Genomic DNA, 25,960 nt, shown 5'->3' on the forward strand with positions numbered 1-25,960 from the left:
TCAACAAGAAATGCATTGATAGGACAAATAAAAGTGAGTACTGAAGAAATTTGGAGTTGGCCTTACTTTTAAGAAGAACCTAAAACTGTATTATAGAGTCCTAGAGCAAGGAACAAGGCCAAGGTTACACCTTGGGAGTTACTCCGAAGGTAGGAAGAAATATGTATGCTTTTTTTTTTTTTTGAAAGAGGGAGGAAAACAACCCAGTTGGTGGAATGCACGTTGCCTGTGTGACTGTTATAAACCAGTGCACCAAAAGAAAAAGCTGCAGGTAGGTGGGTCTTTGCTAGCCATGAGCGCCATGTGCTGAATGGAAGTATAGATATGCATGCATGGTGTAAACACAAACACACACACACACACACACACACACACACACACACACACACACCCTAAAGGAAGAGAAAGAATCAAGGTGAAGACAAACTACTTGAATCAGAATTGTTCCCCAACACTCCTCAAGCTTAGCCATAGACAACTTAAACCCAAAGCATGAAGATTAGAAGCTGAAAAGTAAAGGCGACAGTGACTCAAATATAAGACACAGGACAAACAAAAACACAGAGGTCTCCATTGCTGAGATCTAGCTGCCAACATCTGCTTAACATTCTCTTCAAGTTTCATAAACTGGTTGGGTTTATTTGAGACACCAACCACTTTGCACAGGGCTCATTCTTGTACCAGACTCCAGGCTCTTCTCTTAATCAGGCAAAGCACTCAACACTTGCCGGTTTTATATGCTCAAAATGTTAGTAGCAGTTAAAATCCAATTTTCACCTTGGATTCCTAGAATGTTTTATTTGGTAGGGCAAAAATAAATCATTTCCCTCTACTGGGCCTCCAGAAAGGTACAAGGTTTTCATTTCATGATCTGAGCTGCTTTATCCCATGGCTTTGTTTTTGCAGGTCTACAGCCAAGAGCAGCAAAAGCCATCCAAATTGATGGAATAAATTGGATGCGTAGGTGGTATCATGGCACTGTGTGTGTGTCCCGAAACTGGGTCTACACAGCGTAGGAATGAGCTATGAGGGGTGCAGTTACGGTTATAAGGTACAAAGTTTTCTATCGGTCCCATCAGCTGTTCAAGAATAAAGAGGCTTCAGTGTGTACCAAGAAACACGATGTGAAAGCCCTCTGTGGCCACACTCAAGGCTTTTTTCCCAGCTCCACTAGATGACACAAGTCTTATCTGAGCCTAATCGAATGTAATCAGAGTGGTGGTGGTGGGATTAGGCCAAGGGGCATTTCTTCCACACTGAAAGGTCACAGTGGAGAGAATAACCAATCAGAGAGTGAGGTTGGGATGCTCTGGGAGGATTCTCCTTCTCAGCAAGATATACTTAGGTGGACATAGATGCCCTAGCCCCATTTGTATTCAGGGATCAGGGTGGGTTTTACAAGTTGAAAGCACAAATACACTTCCTCCCATGGAGTCAATCACCGCATTCCCAGAGAAAGGCTGTCAAGCAATCACCCCTCTGAACCTAACTTTACCAAGCCAAGGAGCAATATGCTTGCTCTAGCTCCTCAGAAAGCTCCCATAACCTTCAGCACTAATGTCTGCCAGGATCCAACTAGGGCAAAACAAGCAGAGTGTTCAGGCAACCCATTCTGCGAAGATCAGCTGGAGGATGGAGCTGGGATAAGCCTATTTGTGGACAAGATGCTAATGTTGAGATAGAGCAAGCAAGCCTATTGTATACTGAAGAGCTTTGGCAGACTTGAAGACCCCCAAATCATAGGCCGAGGGGCCTCATCTCACAACGTTGACAATTTTTCCACTGTAAATGTTCCTACCTAATGGGAGATGGTGGGAGCTGAGCCTGATGGGTCATTTCTCAGGAATGCCTAGCATGCAAAGCAAATGACCTCTATGGTTTCTTCCAGGTTTAAGAGTCTGAGGTCAGTATGTGCTGCTAGGTTACATGTCTCTGTTTAGAAAATACAGACTAGTGCAGAATAGAGTCAAGTTCAAATACTGTTGTCCAAAGTGTATAATGGGTCCAGGTCTGGTGGATGCATCTTAGCCCCCTCCTTTGTCTGTTTCTTCTTCATCTCTAGAGCCGTCACTGGCTCTAAGCCGTTCCCTACTAGACTTATGGAAACAAGACAAAGGAGGGGGAAACTAACGGCTCCGCTAGACCTTGGCGTCTAGAAAACTGAATAGTGGAAATACATTTTAGACTTTTCTTCTCGACTTATCTTTATGGGGTCCAGACATCAGAAGGTCAGGTGACTGAAGAATCACAGACTGTTGGCACACACAGGGTTTGAGTGTCCCTTCATTAGCACTGAAGGCTATAGGAGTTTTCTGAGGAGTTAGAGCATGTTGCTATTTGACTTGGTAATGTTAGGAGTATAATTATTTCACAATGCAAAATAATTATGAAAAATGGTATAAAAGTATAAATGGGATAAGGGCCTTTAATTGCATAGCTAATTATCAATAATCAACTGATTTTGGGAAATGTACTTAAAGTCTTTTCTTACCTGCTTGAAACTATACATCTTCAGACCTCTACCTCACATTTGAGGTAAAATCACCTAAGTTTGCTATTGAAGTTCAGTTGTGAGAATGGTTGCCTTTAAATCCTCACAATCCAGGAGTGGAATCAACATTCAAAACTCACCATCTTGCAACCTGAGCTTCTCATTAACATTTAATCATTTTTCATTTTTATCATTATTGACAATGAAAACACTCACTACTAGAGTTTCTCCAGAGGTGCATGGTGACTGGGAAAGGCTGCTAGAGACATTAGAGCCTGGTTTTATGACATTTCACATTAAAACCGACCCTCATTCCAAGAATGTTTGTTTCACTGTGTCAAGTCCTGGAGATGGGAAGCCCAGGAGTCAAGGAAAGAGAGGAGCGCTGTTGAAGACCACTAGATGCTAGCTTTCCTACCAGCATGGCAGCATCTCACAGATTGTCCTGCCTGTCAGGACCAGCAATGAGACACTAGAACAATAACCCTGATATCACAGTATAGTGGAAGTGACTGGCGAATGCCTAAACATCTGTGGGATCGGAGCCCTTTGAGATATCCTACATTATATTTTGATGAGCAGAGTGTAGGTTGAGACCCAGGTATCATTCATCTTTTCTCCAGCTTGGGTAAAGCTACAACTAGGATTAAAGGGCTGGCCATCTTATAGGCTCTGAGAAGACTTCTGTTAAAATTGTTCAGATACTTCACTATAAGAATGTGTGGTGGTTTGAATGAAAATGTGTCTCATGGGTTCATAGGGAGTGGCACTATTAAGAGGTGTGTTCTTGTTGGAATAGGTGAGATCTTGTCAGAGGAAGTGAGTCTCTTTGAGGTCTGAAATGCTCAAGCCAGGCCCAGCTTCACTCTTTCTTCCTGTTGCCTGCCAATCCAGAGGTAGAATTCTCAGCTTCTTCTCCACCACCATGGCTGCCTGCATGCTACCATGCTTCCCACTGTGGACAATGGACTAAGCCTCTGAACCCATAAGCCAGCCCCATTAAGTGTTTTGATTTATAAGAGTTTCCGTGGTCATGGCATCTATTCACAGCAATAAGACCCTAACTAAGAGAAAAGGGTCACCCCTGAGGACAGTAAAATGACAGGGACCTACAGTTTAGTCTCACTAGTTAAGACATTTGAAAATTACAGAGCAGACATGTGCTTAAAATCATCTTTGTCATATGTATGTAATTATCTTGTTCTTGTTATCAAGAACTGTTTATGATGAAGTATGAATATTTGAAGCTAGAAAACAAAAAGACACTTTCTCAAAAAGAAAACACATCATTAATCCAAAGGAGAAAATAAACTTAAAATATTAAAAGAATGTAGAGTTTTTAAAGTACTTCCAGGATTGCACTGAGGGAAAACCCAGGAGAAAAAGAGAAATCGGATTCACTGTGACCCTTGCAAAAGCACACAGGTCTGGACTCAAGGCCTGAGCTGAAATAAGGAAGTGATTCAATGGACTGGAGAAAGAGACTACAGAGGGATGGAATAGCTCTTTTTCATAATGCGAAGGTTCAATCATCAACTATGGAAAGAGAGGGGAAGCAGAAGCAAGGCAGCTGGACCTCAAGGAACAAACAGAGGGAGCAGATAGGCAGAGAGCAGGGTGTGCTCAACTCTGGAGAATTTCCCCAATATTGGATTCAACTTCTAGTTAGATCTAAAAATCAAGCAGGAGACAAGGAACTCGCCACACTGGTCCTTTCGCATTGCCAAAAGAGTTTTACATTGCTTCTATTTAAAAAACTGACGTATTTTAAGGAATAGTAGAAACAGTGCTATGGATGGTTTATCAATAGAAAGAGAAATAAAAGCCCCTTAAAAGGTATAACTTGGGTCCTGGAAGATGGCTTGGTGGAGAAAGTACTCGCTGTGTAAGAGTAAGAATTCCTGAATTTGGATTCTCCAGAGTCCATGTAAATGCCAGGCAAGAACAGCAGCCTACCAAGATCCCAGCACTTTGGAGGCACAAATGAGCATCCCTCGTACAAGTTGGCTTTCAAACGTGATCAGAACTGGTAAACTTCGGGTTCAGAAGGAGATTCTACCTCAATAAATACAGTAGAAAATAATCAAGAAAGATATTAGAGGTTAACTTCAGGCCTCCACATCCACATACATACATACATACATACATACATACATACATACATAATACATACATAATACATACATATCATACATACATACATGCATGCATACATACATACATACATACATACATACATACATACACACACATACCACATACACATAAACATACACACCAAAAGAGGAAGGTATAGTTTTCTGCATTTGATACCCAGGAATGTAAAGCATGACCAGTCAAAATAGAGCATATCACTTATGGAAAAGGAAGAAAAAAATGAATTTAAGATAAACATATTCAGGAATATTCAAAGAACCAAAAAAAGTACAACTGGATTAAGTGACCTTCAGGGAAGTTGGAGTTCAGTCAGTGAAGCCTTTAAGACAATTCCTTATTTTGTAGTGACCCCCCCAACCATAAAATTATTTTTGTTGCTACATCAGAACTGTAATTTTGCTACTATTGTGAATTGTAATGTAAGTCTTTTTGGAGACAGAGGTTTTGCCAAAGGGGTCATGATCCACAGATTGCAAACTGCTGATCTAGGGAATCCTAACACCAAATGAAACACCCGACTTCTACCAATCCGACAGTATTAGCACATTTTCAATGGTATACTGACCATTTTTTTAAAGTTTTACATGTGTGATGTGTGTCGTGTGTGTGTGTGTGTGCTCACATGTGTTCCTGCGTGAGACTGAGTGCCCCACGAAGCAATGGTGTAAGAGGGTAGATGAATGGAGAGAAGAGAGGACTAAGAATCAGGAAGCCTTGGAGTTGTCCCTATCTGCCACAACTCAACGGGAGACACTAAATGAATGAACTCTCTGCATGTCAGTCTCTTCACTAATAAAACTGCAAAGACAAACCGATCGATATACAATCAGTGTTCTTAAATTTAGTGATTTACAAAGCACTCCCGAGAGCAGGAGTGAGGTGGCTGGGCAATAACGAGAACGTTCAACTCCATCCCAGTTTCCCTATAAAGATCAGCATTTCTTCACTGTCTCCCACCTATAAGCCTGACTATCTGGAGCCAGCCCATGGCTCGGGACTGTTCCTACTTATTCTCAAAGAATGAGTCAGACCCACTTCATCAGTGATGACCAGAATATCATTCCAGCCCTCTCTTGCCAATGTGTACGTACAATAAAAGTGTCTCTACCTACCTGAAAAATTAGGTATGATTCTTACATGGTTCCTTTCTAATTATAAAGGATAGTCACAATAATCATTTTATCATCAATAGGCAACTTCTCAGAGGTATCCATAACCTTCATAGAGATGCAGATTTTACATGCATGGAGCATATATGCAGAGCCACAAGAGGGTTTACTCCCCCAGATTGCATAGCTACATCACTCTTTAATAACCCTCTGTGACATTCTCATGTCTACTCACATTCAAAATCATGCTATTCAAAATTTGCTGACACAAAACCTTGAGGATTTTTACCAAGCCAAAGCACTACCCTCGTTTTTGTGATGTTGAAGAATATGAGTTGTACTTCATTAAAAAATCCTCCACATCTTTCCATAAAAGCAAGAATAAAGTCCTTTATGAAAAGCACTCGTTATCCGTGAGAGACTGGGTTCATCTAAACCCCTGTCCCAGGTCTTTGCTGCTAGGAACATTACTAATCTCTCATAATGATAGAAACCACTCCAGTTCAGCAAGGCAACTCCTGTCCACCTTCCAGGCAAAATGGCTTAACTTAGGCTCTAAATCAAACTGTAAAGCCTCACCAAGAGCTCGTCCATGTCCCCACACTAAAATGTAACTATATCTACTTTTATGAGCCAACACTAAATGTTCCAATTTTTTAACATTGTCATTAATGCAAGGAGAACAACAGATTTGATTCTACAAGGACTGGTGTCCTAACGGGGAATTCTGTACCGTGGCTCACTGGCAGGGCAGCAGGCATTGTCCCATAAAAAGAAGAGGAAAATGCCTAAATGCTTCCAGATTTTCTAAAAGAACTTGTAAAAAAAAATTGCTTTGGCATGAGTAGAACATTCTTCATGGGCAAGTTCTTTTTTTTTTTCTTTTTTCTTTTTTTTTTATGTCTACCAGCTTTCTTTTATTAGAGTAATTAAAACAACGTTGGCATTTGGGGTATCTGATATATGCATAATCCTCTGATATTTCAGGGTATTGATTTTATAAAGTATCTGCTGTGACTAGGGCATTAGCAGCTGGAAATGTATCCACACTGATTTCTGACAGTATATTTGCTTAAAGCCAAATCATGCGTTCAAGGAACTCGGGACAACTACTTTAGTTTATAGAATGATATTTTTAAAGTAACACTACAGTAAGGACTGGTTTTTAATGTTAACACACAAAAGGGACAGTATTTTTAAGGGCATACCACATGATTTTTTTTTTATATCTTTCCAAAAAACCTGAAACCAAACATTGAATCCAGTTCTCTACTTTCTCTGCCTCCGTGATTTGGGAATTTTGAGAGACAAGTCTTCCAGATTGTGATCTATGTATTGTTGGTCTTCCTGAGCTGCTAAAAAAAAATAATTAAGTTCTATCATGACTCTGTTCTCACATAATTCTGCTTTCTTTTGTAGAAAAGCAACATAGAACATACCATAAATTGGAGTACTAGGGAGCAAATAAGTCAAATTTGTTTCATTTTATTATAAATTTTAGTTTGCACACAAAATACCAGATTCATTATTACATTTGCATAAATGTTCGTCGTCTTAAATTTATTTTAAGTTCTAATTGACAGGGCTATGGATTGAAAACAAAGAACTTTGGTAGGTGAAAAAATAAAGATGGGCATATAGGCTGTTGCTATGGCAACCAGATCACCTGCAGAGTGATGTTTATTTCCTTAGCTATGCTGGGTACTTCTCTACATTAAACATCATCGCTTAGCAGTTCCCTTTGCGTCTCCATAGACATGATGAAGAGAACAAAGGCCATATCAGGCCTCATAGAACTGCAAAATTTTAACAAAGTCCTCCCATTTGGTTAAGTTTTTAGTTCTTCTGTGTCCCACTGAAATACACAAAACTCAAAACTACTAATTACCTGTGGCTTGGACATAATTCAGTAGAAAAACTGAAATCCACAAATAAAAGCAACAGGTCCATTTACATCCCTGAAGCAGGAACTAAGCTTGTATTGTCCACTGCACTTTCACATATGTCAAGAGCTCTGTATTCACGTGATCTTTTAACTGGGAGTCTACCGGAAGGGAGATAGAACACAGGCCTATATTTTGGAATCCTTTCTTCTAATGGTGCTAATCATATCATGCCATGACCTCATTCTTATGACTTCATTTAACCCCAATTATCTCCTTTTAGCCCCTGCCCCAATATAGTAATATTAGAGGTTTCAATACATGAAATTGGGGGCATGCACTTCAATCCACAGACCGGACCATATACCTGACCAATGAATGGGATCAATGGTCCTGAAAGCACCTCTCTTCCTCAGCTACGCGCGTCAAGTATTGTCATGGTTCAATTCTGGCAAAGTTCAAGTATTGTGAGTACTAGCTCAATAGTTATTGCATGAACATCCAGCAGATGTATAAGGTAGAGTCCTCCAATGTCCCCCAGGAAACCAGCCCATGTAAAAATGAAAGCACTTGCTGGGTTTGTTATTGTCACACAGCCTGGCCCAATTGGAGCAGTGTGGATAAAATCAGCAATGATTCCTAGGTGCCCATTATGCAGCTCATCTTAAATGGCCTTGCCCTCCCGAGAAGCACAAGCTTAACAGTAAGAAGAACACAATGAAATCAGAAACAGCCTGGCTGTAGTCCAATGCAGTTAGAGGAGAAGAAGGGACATGCGCTAAAGAAAACTCCAGGGGAAATGATCCTTGGGAGGCTTCACCTCACACCAGGATGGCTTGGGAGGCAACATGACAGTGATTCACTGTAACTGATGTTCGTCTAGATCGTTCTGACCTTGTACAGGTATTGTATCAATAGTGCCTAGGATTGCAAAAGAAGGGAAGATGTTAAAAAGTGCCACAGCAGATGCACACACTACTCAGATGTCTCCAGAGGCATCTAAGTTCAAAATGTGATGAAATAGGCCCAGGAAGTGGTGAGCTTGTGATAAAGGAATGTGAGGTATAGATTTGAACTAGATAAATCACATGCTAGTCTCCACCTCTGGGGGCCTTGTTTCAAAGGCAGTGTTTCAAAGGTCAAATATGGTTGTGGCTGTGAATGTTCTCTGTCACCTATCAATTTTATAAAAATGTACTGTTCTACTAAAAGGCTTGCCTCAAAGCCACAGAATGTACAGACTGTGTTCTTAACTGTTGTTACAGCTTGCCCATTCTCATGAAGTCCCCTGCACAAAGGTTATGCTGGAGGCATTTCAGTCTTGTTTGAAATATTGGTTCATATTCTAGAATATTCTTCAGAGCTGAAAATTTGTTTGAAATACTCTCAGTGCTAACAAATCCTTGAAACCAGAGTTAACCCAGCCACTCTACGCCTTCAGATTCCTTAAGAGAGCAAGTCATATGAAGATCATCAGCAAATACCAATCCTTCTCAGATCAGAAATGGTTTTTCCTTCAATACGATAGCAGGCTTGGAGAGGTGGCTCAGTGGTTAAGAGTACATACTACTCCTGAATCCAGATCCCACACACCCATGTCAGGGTATTCACACTGCTTGTAAGTATAGCTTCAAGAGATCTGAGGACTTTGTCTAGTGTTTGAGGGTAACTGGACTCATCTGTATCCCACACACATATCCACATAATTAAAATTAAATAACTCTAGTTAAACAAGGCAATGGCAGCAGCACCATGTACAGCCTCTGGAGATGACCTTTTAGAAGCAAATGTTCAGCTTGCAGATAAATACTTTAATACATAAAAGGAGGCAGAAGAAGGAGGAAGTGGAAATATAAAAAAAAAAAGTAACACTCTAGTTATCCTATCAGAAATGGTGTGGGGGCAGAAAGGAGCCAATCTGATCCTTTCTCAGAATACCTCATGAAACTGCTGTCTTCTAGTGCAGATTTCAAACTATTCTTAGCAAACCAGATGGTTCAACTTCAATTTAGAAAATAGTAACTCAATCAAAGAGAATAGGGACAAGACATGACTTTTTGCTCCTTAGAAATACCAGTTATACGTTTTTAAACAGCCTGATAGTGTATAGAGTCTAAAACTCCATCGAGGCAAGCAATGTTCTCTTCAGACTCCTTTCAACACACTCAGAACATTGCCAGGATCAGAAGTAGCTTACGAAAAGCCCTAACTCTGGGTCATAATTATTTTCAATGTCCGATCATGCATAAAAACCAAGAGTTTAATAATTAGTAGGTTTATGGTTTTGGTGTGCCTTAAAGGTAAAACATGGAAGCTTGATGATATTCCATGTTATGGCAAAAGTATTTTTCATGGCCAATAAAATGAAAACACATCTGAGAAAAGAGTCAGAGAAAACCAGTGACTTGACGCAGACTTGTTTCTGTATGGACAGGTCAGGGAGAGTAAAGACTTGAGGTTGATGAGTTTGGGGCAATTGCCTGGAGGAAGACTGGATGTTAAGCTACAGGATGTACCATGTCTGGGTCCCACCCATTCTGTGAAGTATGTGACCCCAGTTCTGAGACTATATTTGACTCTCCCAATGTCTGAGCCCTGCATTCCTCATCCAAGGAAAACTAGCAGTTCTCCTCCTTGAGGCTGGCAGACACTCAGTGACATGGAGGTATGTTCTCTCTCACATGTGGCGTTCCCCCACCTCCTTTGGATCCGAGCCCTGTATTTTGCTGATCTTTCTCCGCTCCAGGCAAGAGGCCCCCTCTCAGGCTGTCTGGCAGAAGTTGCTGGAACAAGACCAGAGAACACTTAAGAGCTCCAGAACCTATCACTGAGATGTGCAAAACACCTTCAGCAAAACCTCCTGCTATTGACCTAGGTAAAGTCTGGCAAGGATAGATACAGAGAGTGGCCATGTAAGAGACACTAGAGACATGAGACTTGCTAACACCCCATTAAGCATTTCTTGGGTTAGAACAAGGGAGCACTTGAGAGGGACACTGAAGAAAAACCCAGATGGCATAGGAAGTGGCTGGTATTGATGACTTATTCAACCAGAAGAAGACCAAATTTCAGTAAATGTAATTAGCATACCACAACTAGGAGCTCTGTTCAGGGAAAAAGGCAGGTCACTGGGGAATCCAGCTCTGCCATCCCAAACCTCTGGATAAGAAGAACCTGTAACACATAAAGGTCATTGCTTTGACCCTTCTCGCATCTCCCGAACAAGGCCAGCCCTAAATACCTAAAGGCCTGCCCGAGTCAATAGCAAGGAGAAAGCAGGCCACACATTCTCTTTCCCCTTCTGCTGAGCCTGGCAGCTAATGCTGTTACCTGCTGACAGCAGCACTGTATAATTGAGAGGTCAAGGTTGTATAAGCATTTATTGTTGTTTTTTTTTTAAATGTTTCATTACATTGATGAATGTATTCAAGGATGATATCTGCATGTGCCAGAGCATGCATGAGGGGGTCAGAGGACAGCCTGTGGGAGTCATTTCTCTCCTTCCTCCATGTGAGTCCCAGGGGTCAAACTCAGGTACTCAGGCTTAGCAGCAAGCATCCTTACACAATGAAACATCTTTCCAGCCCCACACTTATTCTTTATACATCCGATCTCTTTTAGTGGTCTCTGGGTTCCACTTAGGGCACTAGCCAGTGTAGAAGTGTCGAGATAATCCCAGCATGCTGTTGGGACACAGCTAGGATTTCAGTTTTAGCTCTAGCCTCGCCCCATTAATCTACAGAGAAAATTTAAATTATATAGAAATTAAAGAGTAGCTCTCTAAGTGAAGCTTGGTGTCCTAGCTCAGTTAACTGGACAAGAAATTAGTTTCCCATTACTGAGAAACTGCTTTGGAAGCCTGCAGCCCATCTCCCTGCTTTCTGCCCCCTTTCTTCTTCCCTCTCTCCCCACCTTCCCTGGACATGGGCTTCTTGGGCCTCATATCTACTTCCCCAGTCTCTCGTTGGTCTCTGTTAGGCGTTTAATGTAAAGCGACCCTCAGAGTCTTGCAATTCTGGGTACCTGTTCACCAGTGGATGGGGCTATCTGATGAAGTTGTGGAACCTTTTGGTCTTGGGGCATAACTAGCAAACTAGACCACTAGCACAGACCTTGAAGGTTCCATCTCGGCCTTTCCCATTCGCAAAGATGTGAGGAAGTCATCCCACGAACTCATGATCCTCAGGACTAAACCAGTTCTAGCCACCATCTTCCTCCCTAATATTGAGGACTCCATTCCCTTAACGTCAAACCTGAACCAAAATAAGCCATTCCACCTTGGGATTTTTTTGGTCAGGTATCCAGTCATAGCAGTGACAAATGGCATAAATACAGAATCTATGCAAACAAAGGTAAGATGGTTTTTCTTCACACACTTTGTAAATAGTACACTGAGCCAAGCATTTAGGATACTTTCCATTTCCAGTGCAAGCTTTCTTGTTAATTCCTCAAAAGTGTTTATTTTTACTTAAAACAAATGCAGAGTGGTCCTACTTCCCCTCCTACAATGCCACAAGTGCACATATGTGCTTCCTGCAAGTCCGCATGTGTGTTTCAGCACTAAGCTTTTTGACCTTGTCGGTGTTGCCCGAGAGACACCTATCTCCAATTAATAAGTTTTCTCCACTGGTTCTTCCTGTTTCCAGTCTTCTTGCCCAGCAAGAACCACTGCAGCAACGTCTGGCACCGCTAAGAGACGACCAAACAGTTCTTGTGTCATTTAGTCTCAATTTTGTCTCAGGACTTATTATTTATAAGATGGATAACTAATGAAAACAGATTTTTTTCCAATGTCTGTTTTATACCATGTTCCATTCTGTCCTTTGATTTCTAATCTCCAGCAAGATTCTTTTCTTCTGCAAAATGTACACTCGATACCTTTACCGTCAAATTTGTAGCTTATGATTTTTTTTTTTCTAATCTTTATGGAAGTTTCTACAAGATCTGTGGTGTTAATCTCTTTAGCTTCCCATGGCTGCAGTCTATGAAAGTATGCTCATGTGGCACTTCACCCTCTTTATCTATGTTACAGAGCTATAAAAATGTTCTGTTTATATCTACTTCGAGTTTTCCAATATTTCTGCACTTCATAGCTAATCTGGGTGTTTATATGTGGAATTTTCTGCTCTTTCAGCATTCGAAATGTGAAGGTCTTGAGACATTTTGCTTTGTCTTCTTTGTCAGGCCTGGGTCTAATTACAGGCCACATTACCACAGTCAACAAAAAGACCGAGATCACATCATTGTATAACCTGGCAATGACTAGGCCTGCAAGGAAGCTGGACCCTGAACTCTATTGCGATTCTAACACTTCACAGTCAAGGCCTTTTCAAACCATCGGGCATCACTGGGTCACCATAAAAGGCTTGTTTCAACCACTGGCCAATCAGTAAAACCCATTAAGAACAACTACAATTATAGATGCCTTGGAAGACTTGAATTTGGGTCACTAATAAAGGAACCAATCTGAAATAAGAGTCACCCTACACAATGGAAGGGATGTGTAGATTTAACATCTCTGTGATGCAGTAATATATCTGACAGGGACTTTCATAAGGCCAGCCCTTTCCTTGTAGATAAAAACTGGGTAATGGAATGTTCAAGTTTCAAGCTCAAAGTTTTCCTGCAAAAAGTTGGTAATTGCAACCACCGGAGCTGTAACTCCAACTCAGCCACAGTGGGAACAAGGTTGCAAATGTTTACCAATATATATGGAGTGCAGCAATTTACTCCAAGAAACACAGAAGCTTAAATCAGCCAAGACTATGACTTGCCAATAACTTCAAGAAGTCTTCCCTCAAAAGCACCTTATGTCTTCTCTATTTCTACTCTTTAAATGATTCTTGTGATGGCTACTGATCCTAACATAAGCAAATATTTAGACCATGAAAAATTGAATAACACTTTGTACAAAGGTTTTTTTTCTTGTTTTTTTTGTTTTTTTGTTTTTTTGTTTTTGTTTTGTTTTTTAAAAAGTTTCCTCCTCCACCTTGGTCCTCTCTACAAAGGTGAAAATCGCTAGAGAAATTTCCAGTGTTATTTCTCTCTCCTCTTTATCACGGCATCCAAGGAAATGTCCTCCTCTAACATAAATATACTGCCCAGAGATTTAGCCACTGATCATGAGCTGTCTCCATCAATCCCCTTACATTCCACTGATAAATCCCTATGCTTTGACCCATAGTCAAGAATACATCACTTCTAACACCCATCAAGGTTGGATTTATCCTCCAGCCAGTTACCTTCGTTCAAGCCCCTCCTCCCAAGGGTTAGCTTTTGGATGACACTGAGCATTGGTCTGCTTCAAAGTAAAAGAGCTTGAAACAGTCCACTACACTACACTCATTTTCTTTACAATATTCTATAACCAAATCGTGATGACCTACCCCCTACATTATATATATTTATCTACAACCTGCCTCTTGTTGACTTGCCTGTGATCGATCATTTCACACTTCTTCTCATTAAAAAACAAATCTAAACATGGTAGGCCATTCCAAGACTGATATGATGGTAATCTGTATGCTGAGTTCTCAGAGTCAATGGCTGCCAACATCTCTCCACATCTGTGCATGGACTACATTAGGAAAGAAAGCTATAGATGCTATGATGCATCACTCTTATAACTATTACCACTCAACTCACAAGAACAAGAACATATTCCCGCATAAACGCAACACTATCATCACACCTAGATAATTAATAATTCCAGAGTAACACCTAATAACCAGTTTGATTTTTCTATTTGTTTCTGAAACACTTTACATCTTTTTTTTTTTTTAAATCTGATTTAGGTTCAGCAACTGGGTAAAGTCACTTGTAACCAACCTTAACAGTTTGGGTTCTACCTCTGAGAACCAACTCCTCCAAGTACACATCTAACCTCCACACATATGGTGGTATGAGTGTGCCCTGCTCTACCACACTCTCATATGCAGCCACCAAACCCAGACACTACTGATGATGCCAAGAATTTCTTGCTGACAGGAGCCTGATATAGCTGTCTCCTGAGAGGCTCTGCCAGTGCCTGACCAATACAGATGCAGCTGCTTGCAGCTAATCATTAGACTGAGCACGGGGATCCCAATGGAGGAGTTAGGGGAAAAACTGAAGGAGCTGAGGGGGTTTGCAACCCCATAGGAAGAACAGCAATATCAACCAACCAGACCACCCCAGAGCTCCCAGGGACTAAACCACCAACCAAAGAGTACACATGGAGGGACCCATGGCTCCAGCTGCATATGTAGCAAAGGATGGCCTTATGGCATCAATGGGAGGGGAGACCCTTGGTCCTGTGGAGGTTCAATGCCCCAGTGTAAGGGAATGCTAGGGCAGTGAAGCAGGAGTGGGTGGGTGGGTAAGGGAGCACCCTCATAGAAGCGGGGGGAGGAGGGTACGGATAGGAGGTTTGCAGAAAGGAAACTGGGAAGGGGGATAACATTTGAAATGTAAATAAGTAAAATAACCAATAAAATACCCACCATTATTCATTAAATACACAAATAAGAAAAGAAAAAAACAAAAAACAAAAAACGACCTAAATGTCTAAGATTATTGTTGTTTGCCATGATACATATGATGCTTTTTAATTTTTATTTATTAAAAATGTAATGATATTTTTAAAAAAACATTTAAAAGAAAGTTTAACCCCCTGTGTCTCTTTCTCGAAAAATCCTTCTACTTTTGTTTTAATGGTATGATTATAAAAAGGCAATATTGCCCTACATTATGGATTTTTTTTTGTCCCTATATAATAATTTACCCTCACTATTCCCTATCCTCATGAATTTAGCTGTGAAGGTTCAATTAGGCTCAAGTTGGACATTTTTGGAAGAACATGAACATCTCATGTGGCTGTGTCCTCCTTAACCATGCTGAACTTGGTTCTTGGTAACAATAGGCCTTCAAGATATGTTGACCGTATTACCAGTTATTTACATTACACTATGCCTCAGTTTTTTTATTAGATATTTTCTTCATTTACATTTCAAATGTTATCCTGAAAGTCCTCTATACATCCACCCACCCACCCCCCGCCGCCGCCCTGCTCCCCAACCCACCCACTCCCACTTCCTGGCCCTGGCATTCCCCTGTACTGGGGCATATGATCTTCACGAGACCAAGGGGCCTCTTCTCCCATTGATGGCCGACTAGGCCATCCTCTGCCTCAGTTTTAAGACCTTTAAAAATATGCACACCAAAGTTTGTCATGATTCCCAAACTATTTGCTTCTCTGACCTCTTTAGAGTCTCTCTTCTCATCTATCTCTTAAAATGTTCTTTTCCATCTGTTGAAGCTCCACTCTCTTTGCTCTGTAACTTTGACTTCATAATATCTTGACCAGTTAAATAGATCTGAAACTTTACTCTAGAAAACTTCCATGGGTTTAATTATACTTTAAGAGTTTATGGCCTAAATATTAGAAGCTGCCACATAAATATGGACTATTTCTGTCAAGATCGTTCTTGTATATGAACTCATAGCAAAATACAGACATAAATGCTTATTTCTATCCATGCATTTTAAGTCTCAATAGCTTCAACTACTGGGTGTTCCCAATAAGCAAGGTGAAAGTGATGAAGAGTTGGTTTTTCTCTCTGTCCCTAGTCATTTAAAATCCACTGACACCTGTCTGTGTCTGTTTCTTTCCAACATCTTAGCAGGACACATCTACATACTATTGATTATTTTCCAGTAGTTATATGGGTCATGTGAACTGCACTAGATAATTAGACAAACTTCAACTTCCAACAGTATTTCTCACAAGCAGAAAGACAAATACATGCTAGGAATGTCTGATGAAATAGGTCTTATTTTGAAGCTACGTGTCGGTGAATACACATGCAAAATGAATTAAGAATTGAGATCACTGTCTGGACCATGCAGCTGAAAGTCAGAACAGGATCCAGATAAGGCAAGAGTATTCCACTGGGCTTGAATTATTTAGGCAACTCTATCAATCATTCATTTCACTTCAATTGAATAGTCCAGTTTAGGCTTATAAGTAATTTGTTTTCATCTTTTCTAGTTAGCATCATCTGCCTGAAATTATAGGAGAATAACAAGTTTGTTATGTTTCGTTTTAAAAGCCTTTTTATCATCTCTGTTCCAACTTGGAAACTGGAGAGAAAGGTACTGGGCACACAGTTTTAAAAGGATCTGCTTTTCCTTTCTCCATGACCAGCCTAAGCTGGAATGACTAAACAATGCTAATGGCAGCAAACTTACCTTCTGTCTCCAAGCCTCATCTGGGGCAAAACTATGACGTGTATAAAATTTACCTTCAGCTATGCTGTTCCTATCTATCCATTCCCTTTACGTCAAAGATAAGTTTAAATGGATGATGTTTCTTCTCTCCATTCACTAATATCAGACTTCACTGGAGGAATGAAAAGTTATTTCCAGTGCCCTGTTTCAGTCAGCTATGTTCTCACTGAGACAAGGTGCCTGAGAAAGCAACTTCTGAGAGGAGAGATGCAATGGGCTCATGGCCATAGAGGTTGCAGCATACAGTAGGCTGGTTCCATGCTTCTGGACCTATGGTAAAGATGTACCTTACCACCTCATGCTGGAAATGCACCCTTCCCACACCAACATGGTGACCTACCTCTTCCAACCATGTGCCACCTTCCATAGTTCTACCAATTCCCAATCTTTAGTCATATTTTAACTTATCCATGGATTAAACCAATGATTATGCCAGAGACCTTAAACACACCTGGAATACTGCCATACAAATGCCTTATGCAGTTGAATGAAGGATAATCAGGATTAGTTCAAAAGTAGTGGACAATCAGGTATCCATGAGCAGATAAATGTTTCATTTGGAAGACTGAGGGTTTGCCCCTGTCATCGGGAAGTTATATGACATAAACATAAGCAACTATTCTTACATGGCTCATGTCAAAGCCTATCCTGGATTATCCAATTCTTGCTGCTTTTAAAAGTCTAACTATCAGTACCATCCCTCTAAGCTAATATTTGCATAGTTCTATGACATTTACAAAATGTGGTTCACATTAATTGTCCTGTTCAATCTTAGCATAACTCATAAGTACTCTATTCTTGCCTCCAATTTGCAGATAAGGAAGTTGGTTGTCCGCCACCCAATGCTGAGCCTGTGATTCTATGTTTCTTTTTTTTTTTTTTTTCCGAGACAGGGTTTCTCTGTATAGCCCTGGCTGTCCTGGAACTCACTTTGTAGACCAGGCTGGCTTCGAACTCAGAAATCCACCTGCCTCTGCCTCCCGAGTGCTGGGATTAAAGGCATGTGCCACCACGCCCGGCGAGCCTGTGATTCTAAACAAGGTCTGTTAATTTCCCATGCTGTCTTTCCGTTCTGCAAGCAGCAACTCCACTCAGATCTATACACTAACTTCCAGCTCTCTAGAAGGCTGATGGTAATCCTATAATAACTTAATATCCTATAATAACAACTTAGTATCTAAAAAGGATTTGAGAGGTAGTTGAGTAAGGAAAACTGGTTCTACAGTTCTATAGTATTTTTCCTTTTCCTTCTTACACCCCACCTCCTACACATTATTTTTGGAATGAAGAACACATCTTCCTTACTCTATTTGGAGAGTATTTAAACCATAACCAAAAGACAGACAGAGGAGCACAGGACAAAGTACATCATTATCACATAGCCCAAAGAAGCAGTTCCAAGTGGTTGGGGAACAGAAACCACAGGCCCATGATTTCAGAGGGAGCAAGGGGGCACATAGGAGTGACTTGATAGAGGAATGGGAATAAGGAAAGTAATATAAGTATAATTTAAATAAAACTCATTGTAAATAAAATAATAATTAGGTAATCTTCACTACATAGATTCAATGAAGAATTTGAAAGGAAATGATCTTTCTCTTGCTTTATGCTATAAGCTAAAGTTATGGTAAATCCAATGATATTTAAAATTCAAATGAAATAATTTCTTTATTGCCATCTTAATTAAAATTTATAAGAAAATGAAAGCTGATATTAATTATTATTACATAGGAGACTCAAAATTGAACTACATTTACCAACATCTAAATTGTCAAAAACATTATACAAGTACATACAAGTATTCTCTAACATCCTTGTATAGTGTATCTCTTGTACCACATCTCATGCTTGGAATGTTTTACACACCTATCATCACAACTAACTATATACGTGTGTGTGTGTGTGTGTGTGTGTGTGTGTGTGTGTACAACAAGTAACCTTGGAGTTCCAGCAACATGTCCAAAAGTTGAATACTTAAAATTATTCTATATATCATATGTCAGCAAGACTTTTCTCCTCGGCAAAGTGCCACAAAATAAATAGGTGTTGTAGATCACATGATCTCATTGGCTCTCGACAATTCTGCCATCCCTGTATAAGACTAGCATAAATGAAAAGCTAATGAATAAGTAGGGCTGTGTTCCAATAAAACTTGATTTGTAAATTCACTATAGCTTGCCAGTCTCGTCTATAGAGACTTCTTTGTACCAAGTCTGAGTTCTTGATAAGATTATGTCCCCATCTATAAAACATTATCAAGACGGCCTGGTCCACACTGCTCACCTGTGATCCAATGGTTTCCTGGAAGCATCGGCCAAGTTGTGTCTTAGCAGCCACGGGATACACATGGGGAATAACCTGCTGGTGGGAGTACGTGGAATGGACTGTCTGGGTCTTCTGGACTGGAAGTCCTTGGTAAGAGACTTGGGACTGGCCTGGTTGGGCTTCCTTCACCTTCTGGCCTCCTGGGCTGTCAATCCTGGAAACCTGGTGTATCTGGACAGAAGCCTCGGGAGGATGTTTCACATGGATATTGACTATGTTGGGGGGGAATTTCACTACAAAGATCAGGAGGACAATTTGTTAATCGTGACGAATTAATGGGAAAGTCGGGATTTTTTAAAACATGAAATGTATTTTATACAAACACACCTACCAATAGACACCACACGGGATAACATATACAAAGAATCTTTTTGTGGCATAGACATCAAAATTCTTGGGAACTTTGTACTCAAACTGACAAGTTTATGCAGTTAAAAAAAACAAACTGTGGACTGATAAGGTGGTTCAGTTGCTAAGGGTGTCTGCCACCAAGTCTGATGACTTGAGTTTGATCCCCAGGATACACGTGGTGGAAGGAGAAAACTGACTTCATAATTGTCCTCTGATCTCTGTGGTACACATACAAGTGCAACCACACACACACACACACACACACAAATACATGCACAAACACACACACACACAGAATGACACAAATGATTATATAATAAAAATTTTAAGTAAAACTACAATATACAAACTTTAAAGTATCTCAAAGTGATATATTTAAAGACAAGAATATTATTTAACTAGGATCACACAATTATGAATTCATAATGCTCTTACCATATGTGAGCCCACCTTACCACATGACAAATGGTTCTAAGAGATTAGTTACTTTTGTATATTCATGAAATTTCTTCTATAGAAACTTCTTTTTTTAATTTTTTTACTTTTTCTTTTCTTTTTTTTAATATTTTTTATTATGTATTTTCCTCAATTACATTTCCAATGCCTATAGAAACTTCTTTTGCATAATTTTGGACTTAGTTTTTTTCCATTAAAAGTAGAGATCCAGTTTCACAAAGCATGCTTCTTTTATCTGTTTGTTTTACATATCTCATATAGATACGCACTTGAATGCTTTCTGGTGACATATTAACGTATGTTTCTTATATGTGTGCCTTTCTACACTTTCCAAGAAAATTTCAGACAAAAAAGTTCATTTTCTGACACAAATATTCAGGGTTTAAAGAGTCAGATCCAGCTGGGCAGTGATGGCTCACACCTTTAATCCCAGCACTTGGAAGGCAGAGGCAGGAGGATTTCTGAGTTCAAGGCCAGCCTGGTCTACAGAGTGAGTTCCAGGACAGTCAGGGCTACACAGAGAAACCCTGTCTCAAAAAACGGAAAAAAAAAAAAAAAAGAGTCAGATCCAGTAACACTTCACTGACCCCCTTTTAAAGTCGTATATTTCTAAGTATGCCAGCTTTGAAAGAATGAATTAGTCACAGAACGTTTGAGCTCCAAGTGACCTAGTTTGCCTTCCCCTACAGATGGACAGACTGAAGCCCAGTGAAGCTAAGTGACTGTGGAGGACTCAAACCAAGTATCTGTCAGCTACAGGATTCATTATTAGGTACGGTGTGGTCCATGGTTTATTGCTGCTGTCAGGGCCTGACCCTGACCTGGTTCCTCTTTCTGTTTCTGACCTGGCACATCCATCACTCCATGGTGCTAGGAGCCACAGAGAAGCAGGCACTTCTTGTGGCTATCAATTTCCAGTGGCTGGTTCACTGTAGCCACATAGGGTGGCCCATATTCGATCTCTACTGCCATTTTCCACACCCTTCTTCTGTTTTAAATCCAGGCCTCGCTACCTGCAGAGACTTCTTTGTGACTCCTACCTGGTGACAGAAGACTGGGTAATGAGCACAATGAGGATGAAAAGCTTACCTTTGACCCCTTGCTGGCTAGTCATGGTTAGAGGCAAGGTATGTGTGGAATGGATGACGTGACTCCCCAATGCCTTGCCCTGCTGCTGGGCATGCTGGTAGAGTTTAGGCATACTGGCACCAAGGACAGGGATCTGGCAAAGCTTTCCTGTGAAATTTGGAGGGCACTGACATTTGTCCCTTGAACTGCACTGGCCACCATTCATACACGGAAGATGGCAAATTACTGAAAAGGAAAAAGAGACAGTGTGGAAAGCTGGTTAGTTTCCCAGAGGTTAAGTAACAATCATCTGGCACCCTCCCTCCACTACCAAACACACATTCTATTAACGGACATTCTGTTTCTTCTTGCATGAACAAGAACAGCCTCTCAGCTTCATTTCTTTCTAGTTTTTATGTTCTTTAAGTGGTGTCCTCCATGACTACATTTGCCAGAATGTTTCTTTACTTCTCAATATAACTATAAGATACTTTGGGACAGCACATACTTTCTTTTTCCTCTATAGAATTCCATCTGCCTAAGGCCGCTAATAGTCTCTCTGTCACTATGTCTGACAGGCAGATATTCCAGTCCACCTAGGTTACTATAGCGTCTTGTTCATCTAACCAATTCCTGATTCCTTCCCTATTCCATCTGCATATCCTTTGCAGATGCTTTCCTTTGCTTGTCCTTCAAAAGCTGCTGCTGCACCCTGTGGTATGGTTCTAAAATCTTCGTGACCAACTCCACATACTCTACTATGATTTCGTCATGTTCTCAAGTGTGGGATTCCTGTTAAAGCATTTTGCTAAACTTCAAATTGTCTACAACCGTGTATCTCCAGGAACACATCCCATACACACCTGTCCATCCCCGACACCCAAACCATCTACAGTTGTGATCATCTCCCTTCTAACAGCCCCAGACCCATGGTCTTTAGCAAAGTGTGGTGGTGTCTCCCTCAACCCACTAATTCAACATCAATTCTAGAATTCCTCTTTTAGTCATTAGAGCCCTGTTGCATCTGCAACCTCATCATTTGTGAGCCAGCCCCAACTCTTACAATATAGCCCACTGAAATTTATTCAGCACAGATAAACTTGCTGTGGAGTCCTCTGCCTGGAATATCTCCTACTCAGCTCCCTTCAGCAGACAGACTTTCTTCTTGTCTTTTAGACTCTGTCCCGTGTCCCACTCTTGCATCTCTGAGCATGCCTTGCCTCTGCTTCCTCAGAAGTACAGTCAGTATCCCTCACGTCACATCTCTGACACTCATCTGACTCTCTCTCTCTCTCTCTCTCTCTCCCCATAAATATATATCCCTCACTAACATTCTGTGAGGCCAGAGAATCAGTCCTGTATGATGTTACCCCTCAGGCCTAAGAGGAAAACTCATAGCTCTGAGTGCCTCCAAAAAGAATCTGGAAAGAGCATATATCTCCAGCTTGACAGCACACCTAGAAGCTCTAGAACAAGAGGAAGCAAATTCGGCCAAGAGGAGTAGACAAGCAGGAAATAATCAAATTCAGTGTTGAAATCAGCCAAATAGAAACAAAAAGAACTATACAAAGAATCAACCAAACCCGGAGCTGGTTCTTTGAGAAAATCAGTAAGATAGACGAACCCTTAGCCAGAATAACTAGAGGGCACAGAGACCGTATTCTAATTAACAAAATCAGAAATGAAAAGGGAGACATAACAACAGAAGCAGAGGAAATCCAAAAAAAAATCATCAGATCCAACTACAAAAGCCTATACTCAATACAACTGGAAAACCTGGATGAAATGGAGAATTTTCTAAACAGATACCAGGTAGCAAAGTTAAATCAGGATCAGATTAACCATCTAAACAGTCCTGTATCCCCTAAAGAAATAGAAACAGTCATTAAGAGTCTCCCAACCAAAAAAAGCCCAGGACCTGATGGGTTTAGTGCAGAGTTCTATCAGACCTTCAAAGAGGACCTAACTCCACTACTCAAACTGTTGCACAAAATAGAAACAGAAGGTACTGTACCCAATTTGTTCTATGAAGCCACAATTACTCTGATACCTAAACCACACAAAGACCCAACAAAGAAAGAGAACTTCAGACCAATTTCCCTTATGAATATCGATGTAAAAATACTCTATGAAATTCCTGAAAACCGAATCCAAGAACACATCAAAAAGATCATCCATCATGATCAAGTAGGCTTCATCCCAGGGATTCAGGGATGGTTCAATATACAGAAATCCATCAACGTAATCCACTATATAAACAAACTTAAAGACAAAAACTACATGATCATCTCATTAGATGCTGAGAAACCATTTGACAAAATCCAACACCCATTCAAGCTAAAAGTCTTGGAAAGATCAGGAATTCAAGGCCCATACCTAGACATAATAAAAGCAATATACAGCAGACCAGAAGCCAACATCAAACTCAATGGAGAGAAACTTGAAGCAATCCCACTAAAATCAGGGACTAGACAAGGCTGCCCACTTTCCCCCTACCTATTCAATATAGTACTCGAAGTCCTAGGCAGAGCAATTAGACAACAAAAGGAGATCAAAGGAATACAAACTGGAAAGGAAGAAGTCAAAATATCACTATTTGCAGATGATATGATAGTATATATAAACTCCACCAGACACCTCCTAAACATGATAAACAACTTCAGTGAAGTAGCTGCATAAAAAATTGACTCAAATAAATCAGTGGCCTTTCTCTACACAAAGGATAAACAGGCTAAGAAAGAAATTAGGAAACAACACCCTTCACAATAGTCACAAATAATGTAAAATACCTTGGTGTGACTCAAACTAAGGAAGTGAATGATCTGTATGATAAAAACTTCTCAAGTCTCTGAAGAAAGAAATCGAAGAAGATCTCAGAAGATGGAAAGATCTCCCATGCTCATGGATTGTCAGGATTAATATACTAAAAATGGTCATCTTACTGAAAGCAATCTACTGATTCAATGCAATCCCCATCAAAATTCCAACTCAATTCTTCAGAGTTAGAAAGGGCAATTTACAAATTCATCTGGAATAACAAAAAACCTAGGATAGTCTTGTGCGCGTCGGACTCGGCCCGCAAGAACAACGCTGCAACAGGATCCTTCTGCACACGTTTATTGGGAGAGCTTGATTGTAGAGGCGAATAGACCCTGAGCCCAGCACTGGTGCTGCTTTATATAGGCCTAGGAGAGGCGTGTCTCATACCCAGATTGGTTGTGCTTGGTTGATGCTTACCACCTCATTTGCATGCCTACATCTGATTGGTTACTTTCTCTCTCATCTGATTGGTCAATTTCTCTCTCATCTGATTGGTCAATTTCTCTCTCATCTGATTGGTCAATTTTGGTTAATTCTCAAAACCTCATCTTGGCAAAAAACTTTCCTGCCTATGTATGCGTGGTGGCCAGCAGAAGCCTGTGCCACTCTGCAACGGCACATGTGGCTTCCCACAGGATAGCAAAAAACGACTCTCAACAATAAAAGAACCTCTGGTGGAATCACCATCCCTGACCTCAAGCTGTACTACAGAGCAATTGTGATAAAAACTGCATGGTAGTGGTACAGCGACTGATAGGTAGATCAGTGGAACAGAACTGAAGACCCAGAAATGAACCCACACACATATGGTCACTTGATCTTTGACAGCGGAGCTAAAACCATCCAGTGGAAAGAAGATAGCATTTTCAACAAATGGTGCTGGCTCAACTGGTGGTTAGCATGTAGAAAAATGTGAATTGATCCATTCTTATCTCCTTATACAAAGCTCAAGCCTAAGTGGATCAAGGAACTCCATATAAAACCAGAGACACTGAAACTTACAGAGTAGAAAGTGGGGAAGAGCCTAGAAGATATGGGCACAGGGGGGAAATTCCTGAACAGAAGCCTCAATGGTTTGTGCTATAAGATCAAGAATCCACAAATGGCTCTCATAAAATTGCAAAGCTTCTGTAAGGCAAAGGACACTGTCAATACAACAAAACAGCAACCAACAGATTGGAAAAAGATCCTTACCAATCCTAAATCTGATAGGTGGCTAATATTCAATATATATAAAGAACTCAAGAAGTTGGACTCCAGAAAACAAAATATCCATATTAAAAAAAATAGGGTACATAGCTAAACAAAGAATTCTCAACTGAGTAATACCAAATGGCTGAGAAGCACCTGAAAAAAAGTTCAACATCCTTAATCATCAGGGAAATGCAAACCAACATGAACCTGAAATTCCACTTCACACCAGTCAGAATGGCTAAGATCAAAAACTCAGGTGACAGGAAATGCTGGTGAGGATGTGGAGAAAGAGGAACACTCCTTCATTGCTGGTGGGATTGCAAGCTGGTACAACCACTCTGGAAATCAGTTTGGCAGTTCCTCAGAAATTTGGACATAGTTCTACTAGAAGATCCCGCAATGCTACTCTTGGGCATATACTCAGTAGATGTTCCAACTTGTAATAAAGACAAATGCTCCACTATGTTCATAGCAGCCTTACTTCTAATAGCAAGAAGCTGGAAAGAACCCAGATGTCCCTCAAGAGAGGAATGGATACAGAAAATATGGTACATTTATTTAATGGGGTACTACTCAGCTATTAAAAACAATGGATTCATGAAATTCTTAGACAAATGGATGGACCTGGAGGATATTATCCTTAGTGAGGTAACCCAATCACAAAAGAACACACATGATATGCACTCATTGATAAATGGATATTAGCCCAGAAGCTCAGAATACCCAAGATACAATTTGTAAAACACATGAAACTCAAGAAGAAGGAAGACCAAAGTGTGCATACTTCAATCCTTCTTAGAAGGGGGAACAAAATACTCATGGAAGGAGTTAGAGACAAA

General features: G+C 40.5%; 1 protein-coding gene across 5 annotated transcripts in view; it reads right to left on the reverse strand.

Moving 5' to 3' along the window:
* Positions 1-25,960, reverse strand: part of Ltbp1 (latent transforming growth factor beta binding protein 1) — a 387,481-nt gene that overhangs the window by 143,956 nt on the left and 217,565 nt on the right. For all 5 annotated transcript variants that reach the window (XM_029471038.2, XM_029471037.2, XM_021185976.3 and 2 more), the window contains 2 exons: positions 21,129-21,353; positions 19,191-19,465 (listed from right to left, as the gene is read on the reverse strand). In XM_029471038.2, the coding sequence (XP_029326898.1) occupies positions 19,191-19,465; positions 21,129-21,353 (500 nt within the window). The remainder of the gene's footprint in view (positions 1-19,190; positions 19,466-21,128; positions 21,354-25,960) is intronic.

Source organism: Mus caroli, unplaced genomic scaffold, assembly GCF_978045245.1.
Source record: "Mus caroli unplaced genomic scaffold, Mus_caroli_1 scaffold_18, whole genome shotgun sequence".
NCBI classification, from domain to species: Eukaryota; Metazoa; Chordata; class Mammalia; order Rodentia; family Muridae; genus Mus; species Mus caroli.